At 26.4% G+C, this 7,228-nt stretch overlaps 1 protein-coding gene across 1 annotated transcript; it reads left to right on the top strand.

Moving 5' to 3' along the window:
- The first annotated feature begins 3,721 nt into the window (after positions 1-3,721).
- On the top strand, positions 3,722-4,894 carry LOC18039133 (floral homeotic protein APETALA 2). Its single transcript, XM_024182779.1, has 5 exons — positions 3,722-4,278; positions 4,361-4,386; positions 4,485-4,515; positions 4,618-4,705; positions 4,826-4,894. The coding sequence occupies exons 1-5, from the start codon at positions 3,800-3,802 to the stop codon at positions 4,877-4,879; spliced, it is 678 nt and encodes a 225-aa protein (XP_024038547.1). The 5' UTR covers positions 3,722-3,799; the 3' UTR covers positions 4,880-4,894.
- Positions 4,895-7,228: the final 2,334 nt, after the last annotated feature.

Below are 7,228 nucleotides of genomic sequence, written 5' to 3'. Positions count from 1 at the left end.
TAATCTCTTTAGCTTAATAATTTTATTTTCTGATTTAATAAGGATATTTTTCCTTTTATAATATATGTGAGGATATATATGAAACTTTATTAAGTATAAAACTGATTTTAAAAGTTATATCTTCCCTATTTTAAAAAATTTGTTATAGGGTGGGTGATTTTGTCAAAATTAATTTTTAAAAAAATTACTAAATACCATCTTTTATATTTAACGTTTTAAAATTACTGTTACAACCTCTCAAAAGTAATTCTAAAAGGGCCTTAAGCTATTTGACACTCTTCATAAAAATCTTTTTTCAATTGAAACTACTTAAATAACAAAAGACAAATTAATTCATTTCTTATTTAAATGGAAATTCAATTAAATACTTAATGAAATTTACTTTGTAAAAAAAATTTACATACATCCCATTTCATAATTTGTATTTATATTTTAAATTTTAATTCGAAAAATATTTAGTTTTGAGAAACTTATAAAGTTTAGGATTATAGAGATAGAAGTATATTTGGATTTTTTGTATATATTTGACATAAAAGAAAGATTCTTTTTAGAGTAAAAATATATAGTAAGATGATTAATTTTAATATATGATTAATATTTTATAAATTAAATTAAGAATATTGTAGAAAATAAAATTTAAAAGGGGAGTTTGGTAAAAGCGCCACTCTTTCAGTAAACTGTTCTAGTGATCTTGAGCGCAGTTGCATACCTGCATGTTGTGGTTGTCCATGCAGCACAAATTTGGTTAAGGCAAGAGTCTTTGTGGTCTCAGCCTCAGCCTCATTTTTTTTTAAACAAGAGCACACCCTATTCCCTGTATGAGTCCAAGTGAATAATTGGGCCCAGTCTCTAATCCTTTACTCTAAATCAACAGACAATAGGCTGGTCCATGTTTAAATTAGGCCTCATTGCGACCCACTTTTCCCGAAATTCAATAACAATCCTCATGAAGTTCGTTCATTTATTTTTCTCGGTTGCTTTTTCTTTTAGCACTTTGGAGACGTGCGTTTGATTTGATTAATTGATTCCTCCCACTGGCTTGAGCATCGGATGGTGCATGGTTATAATTTTAATTCATGCTTCTGTGCTTTTTGTGATTTTAAATGAAATACAATAACTTTAGGAATCTTTATATTAGTATCCTAATTATATGTGTCATTTATCTATTAAATAATGAATTTCATAACCAATAAAATTAGTATTATATCATTCAATAGATGAATATTATATCAGTTGAGATATAATTTGAGATTCAAATATTGGGATCAGCTCGTTCAAAATCTCACAAAGTTTTGAGGTAAATATCAATACTCTTCTTACCTCTATATTAGGTGTAAGTAAGGGTGAGCAGAATGATCCGAATCGAATTAGTTTGAAATTCAATTTTAGTTCGGTTTCAAGAGTTTTGAAGCAAGCAAGTCAAGTCAATTGAAAAAAAAAATTAGAGTTGAAAATCAAACATTCTTAAAAACAAAATAATTAAAAATTCTATTATTATCTAAAGAACTGTAAAAACAAAAGCAGTATCAATGAAATTTTGCTGCGCTAGATTATATATTTATTAAATGATTTGAAATCATTAGGTGCTAAATTATTATTACTGCTTTAATTTATTACAAAAGATGATATTTTTATTTATTACAAAAAAAATGATATGGTGTGATCTAATTAGGGAAAAAATGCCAATATATTATAATATCCTCACTAATATTAGAAAGTTACAAAACAACGTAGTAATAATCAACAACATTTTCATAATTTCATGATTTATTTCCTTCACAATCATATATTTTAATTCTTTTTCTTTTAATTCTCTATCACTAAAATAAAATAGAATTTCATAAATAATCTTTTTAGAGTACAAATTTAATGATTTGCACAATAAGTTTACTGTTGCACTAATGATCATTATTTTTTTAAATATAAACATTAAAAATTTGATACCGGCGTTGCTTGATATATATATTGTTTCTATTTCTTTATGTAGACTAACATTCATACAAATATTCTCAATAAATTTGTAAATTAGTAAAAAGTCCCAAGTCTGCGCCCAACAATTTGGTGTGTGTTATTAAATTCAAAATAAAACCTCAAACCTTGTACTCATGAACGGAACCTCCTCCCGAATTTGACTTTGCTGTACTGATCACCCACAGAAAATTTATGCTTTATGACAGAAAGCAACCCCAATCAATTTGGTTGCCTCAGCATTTTTGTTTTTTAATTTATAGATGCCAAACGCCGTTTGAGAGACAATGTAATCAAAATATTAAATTCTTTATAAGATTAAATGTTGAAAAATGCTCTCTAACTATAATAAAATATTAAAATATAACTAAAGTCTTAAATTAGGTTTTTTTTATATTGAGATTGGACAGTTATAGTTTTAAGCACTAAAAGTGTTTGGCAATTGATAAATGTTAACTGTTATGGTTTAAAAGATAAATTAAATTGATCCACCAATTGTATGATAAAAAAAATATATAATATCTTTATTATTTTTGTCAAAATTATTATTTAAATGTTATATTAACTACACACTATTAACTTTTGGTATATTATCATTTTACCATCTAATATTTTCTTAAATGTCACTTTACTAACAATGTTTTCTTACAATTACTTTTTACCACTTAATATTTCATTTTTATCATTTAACCACCGAACCGTAAAAGGTAACAGAAATTGTAGTAAAAATTTATTTCACCCTTAAATTGTTTAAGTGTAATTTAACCCTCTAATTAAAAAATATAAAATTAATTATATACAAGGAAATAATATTTTTATTAATTAATTATTTTACATATCTAAAATAATTAATTGATAAAATTATAAATATTTTATCTTGTGAAATTCCTAAAATACTAAATATACTTAAATTCCTAATATACACTCATTGCATGACCAATTTACTAATAGAGTCAACGATTTAGTGGTAGAATGATAAAAACTAAAAAATTAAGTAGAAAAAAGCAATTGTCAGAAAACTTTTATAATAAAGCAATATGTCAAAATACATTAGGCGATAAAATTTTAATATTCTATTAATTTTTATTTCATACTTACAGTTTTTTTTTAATAGAAATCATACTTAAATTCCACAACAGCTCAATACTAAGGAGGTGTTTAATTTACTACCATGCACCATTTTCAAATAATTTTAACAATATTATATACAAATATTATATAAAGTACATATTGACACAAGTTGTATATACGAATAATAACACACTCTGCCACTGCAAATTTTAACATGAGAAGGTAAAAAAACTTTAAAATACAGAGGTATCATGTTAGACATATAACAAATAAATTATGTTATAACATATGTGTATTTATTTTTAAAAAATACTATATAATTAATGGTTATATTAAATTTTATTACTTATATTATGCATATATTAGTTGATTGTATATCACTTATCTTTTCTTTATAGGAAAATACTAAGAAGGTATGGAGCAGCCAACCGACAAAGACACCCACAAAACGTTACGCCGGTTTACGATTAAACCCATATTAATTTATCGTTATGTTTAACGGCGCTCTGTTTAATTTTTCTGCCAAAATATTTCTACTCTTTTTTTTTTTTTTTGGTTAGTCTTAAATTTGCTGCAATCACAAAGAAACCTGGCTTTCGATTTCTCTCTCTCTTTCTCTCTCTTTATAAGACGAACGCAAAGCCAAAAGTTCTAATTTCCAAACACAATACATATTACACACCAGAGCTTGAATCTCTTTCTCTATTAGGTTTTATAAATTGATTCATTCGCCTTTCTTTTTTGACTACTAGAAGCGAGAATGTTGGATCTCAACTTGAGTCTGCGTACTAGTAGTAGTGCTGGTGGTGGTGGTGGTGGTGGTTCCTGTAACAACATAGTAAGGGAAAAGAAGGTTCTGGAACTTTCCAATTCCAACTACAACCACACGGGAACTTCTAGAACCTTCCTTTTACATCCCTCCTCCTCCGTCACCACCACCACCCACTCTGCCTCCTCCTCCTCCGACGTCAGCTTTTCAGCTGTCGGTTACAGTTTCAGCACTTTACAAAGCTATAATAATAACCCTAATAATAATAATAATAGTAATGATAGTGATGACAAAACTATTCAGTTTTTTCCGGCAAATAGTGAAGCAGAAGGTGTTAATAACAAGCAGGCCGCGATGCTGCAGCCAAGACGACAGGTGAAAAAACTTCGACGTGGGCCCCGATCAAGAAGCTCCCATTATCTCGGAGTTACATTTTACCGACGAACTGGCAGATGGGAATCTCATATCTGGTTAGTGTCTGTCAATTTTTTTTTTAATTTTTAATTTCTTAATCGCTTTTGTGTTAAAAATTTAATAGATTTTGTGGTGCAGGGATTCTGGGAAGCAAGTTTACTTGGGTGAGTACAATTTCTTTTTTTTTTTTTTACTTGTTCTTTTGAAATTTATATTTTAGATATATATATAAATCTTGTTTCTTTTTGGAGAAACTTTGCAGGTGGATTCGATACTGCTCCTGATGCTGCAAGGTGCATAACAATTTATTTATTTTTCTTTTATTTCAACCCACGAACTGGGAATATTGTTTATCAGATTACTTAATTTTCACCGTTTGATTTTGTGGTATTCAGGGTTTACGATCTAGCTGCAATCAGGTTTCGTGGACTTGATGCAGAAATCAATTTCAGTATTGATGACTACCGTGAAGATTTAAAATATGTAGGTCCAATTATGTATGTTGAATGAGAACTTAATGTCAATGATCATAGATTAATAATTAGAGAAATTAATAACTTATTACACGCTTTTCTTTCTTCTCAATGATTGATTTAATTACAGATGAATACTTACACAAAGGACGAGTTTGTTTCGGCTCTCCGGCTCAGGCACTAGAACACTCGACACTGCCCGCCGCAGCTTCATAATGGTCATTAGATTCTAGTAATGGAATCGTTTTTATATATTTTCAATAAACAAAACTTTTTAGTGAAAGGAATGTGCTTGTACCCTAAGCTAGGCATTAGGGCTAAATTCGGTCACAACGCTTCTAGTTGTTTAGATTTCCAAAAAAAAAAAAAATTGTTTATTTAGCTTTCTCTTATGGAGCTATTGTATTTTGGATCCGATGTTAGATTGTAGCATATACCAATTTGGTCTGTGCTTGATGAAAGTATTATCGCTCAGCTTCTGAATTTTAAATGGGTAGGTTCAGCAAATAAATAAATGAATAAAGCCTAAAAAAATTGAAATATATAGCATGCATTTATTAAGGCATACCATATAAGTTTTCTTGGGTCCGTAAAGTGTGCTCTCCTGATTTTCTGTAATTTAAAATTGGAGCAGTTCTTGAATCTTGTTATTTTATTATACAGTCCCAATCCTTCTAAACGAGCATTGGTGTATGATAAATTCAAAATTCAACCTTAAATTTTGTACTTCTTTTTCCAGATGAATTCTCGTACCAATATTGTAATCGAACGGGACCCTCTTCTCCAATCTCTCTGTATCTTGTGGCCATTAAAACTGTACAGAAAAGCAACCCCCACTCATGACTCAACTTGGTTGGTGCAAAATCAAAAAGGCTGTTACTGATAATCTGATATCATGTTGTCAAAATATCTTCAACAGTTGATTCACGAGTCACAATAGGTCAATAACTTATTGGTCAATATGTGAGTATCCCTAAAAAATAGCCTTTTTTTTTTAGTTTGTGGTGACTAAATAAGTTGTTGAATTGTTTGGTAAATTATGTTATTGTGATTATTGTGAGTATAAAAAAATTAGTACATGTAATTGATAAAATTTATTATAAAAGTGTTGTGGTATTATATAATTACCACAATAGAAAGATATTTTAATTACTTTTTTATTTATATATTAGAGTTTATGGGAAAAAAAAAAGAAATAAATGTCACTGTTAAAATGGGTAAATGTTCATTTAGATAGTGTTTGCTCTCTTTTTTTGTCTGAAATCTAAATAGATATGAATTCGACTAAAGTCTAAATAAACCTAAATACATACATGTAAAAGAAATATTTATTTTTTCTTTTTCGATATCTAAATATAAGTATTAAGTTGTTTGTTTCTCAAAAAGAAAACATTTAAAATATGATATTTTCACATGTATAACCTCATAAATATTAACAACATTTATATTTATTGGTTAAACACATGACGAGTTATAAATAAAGTATTTGAATAGTAAAAAAATTTGATAATGTTTATCTTAATAAAGCATGAAAAATAAAATATATATCTAACACATTTATGTTTTTACATTAATATATGATACATGTAATGTCATTTTTAGTACATTATATTGATTTTTCTTTTTTTAATTACATCCTAATAAAAAAAAATTTGATCATTTGAATTAAAATTAATGTATTAAATAAAATTCAAAATCTATTATAAAAATAACAAATATAAATACAAAAAGATGGACCTACTATAAAACATACTCACTTAAAGCTCTATTACATTTAAAATTCTCATTAAAAATAATAATAATTGAATACACGCATATAACAAAAAAAAGGATAAATAAAAAATAATAAAATGATAATTTATATAATAAGAAATAAATTTATTTAATAGGGGTATTAATGAAAGAGAATAATAAAGTTTTATTCAGTTGTTTTTCCACTCAAAAAACAGTTAGAATATTTAACTTTTTTTATTCAAACCTAGACATCTTATAATCAGATATATATATAAGTGATAGAAAACAAATAAATTAAAAAATATAAATGTCTAATAATAATTAAAATTCAGACTTCAAATAAAAAACAAACAACACTTTAGTCTCTATATTTTTACTTCAGTGCTCGTTTAGCTCATATATTTTAAAAAATAAGATATTGTTACTATTCAATATATTACAATCTCATCCTTCTTTTTTTTTTTATAAATAATACACTTACAACAATATTCTTGGGATATTAATGAAAAGAAAATTATTAATTTATTAGATTGGCTTTAAAAATAAAATAAAAATTAGTGTAAATTCTTTATTATTTTACATTTAGGATTAATTTGTTTATAAATAATTATTAGTAAGAATGTTGTAAGAGTATTAAATATTGTTTAAAGTTGGTTGGTATTAATTAATCTATAAATTAATAATTTTTTTTTTTGGGGGAAGAAAAAAGGGCCCCTCAAAAAAGGATAAAAATATTTTTTTTTTTTTTTTAAAAAAAAAAAATTTTTAAAATTCTTTGAAGGCTTTTTTTTTTTTTTAA

The sequence above is a fragment of the Citrus clementina genome, unplaced genomic scaffold (assembly GCF_000493195.1).
Source record: "Citrus clementina cultivar Clemenules unplaced genomic scaffold, Citrus_clementina_v1.0 scaffold_6, whole genome shotgun sequence".
NCBI lineage: Eukaryota > Viridiplantae > Streptophyta > Magnoliopsida > Sapindales > Rutaceae > Citrus > Citrus x clementina.
Note: the sequence above shows the minus strand (reverse complement) of the source record. Positions and strands in the feature narration are given on the sequence as shown.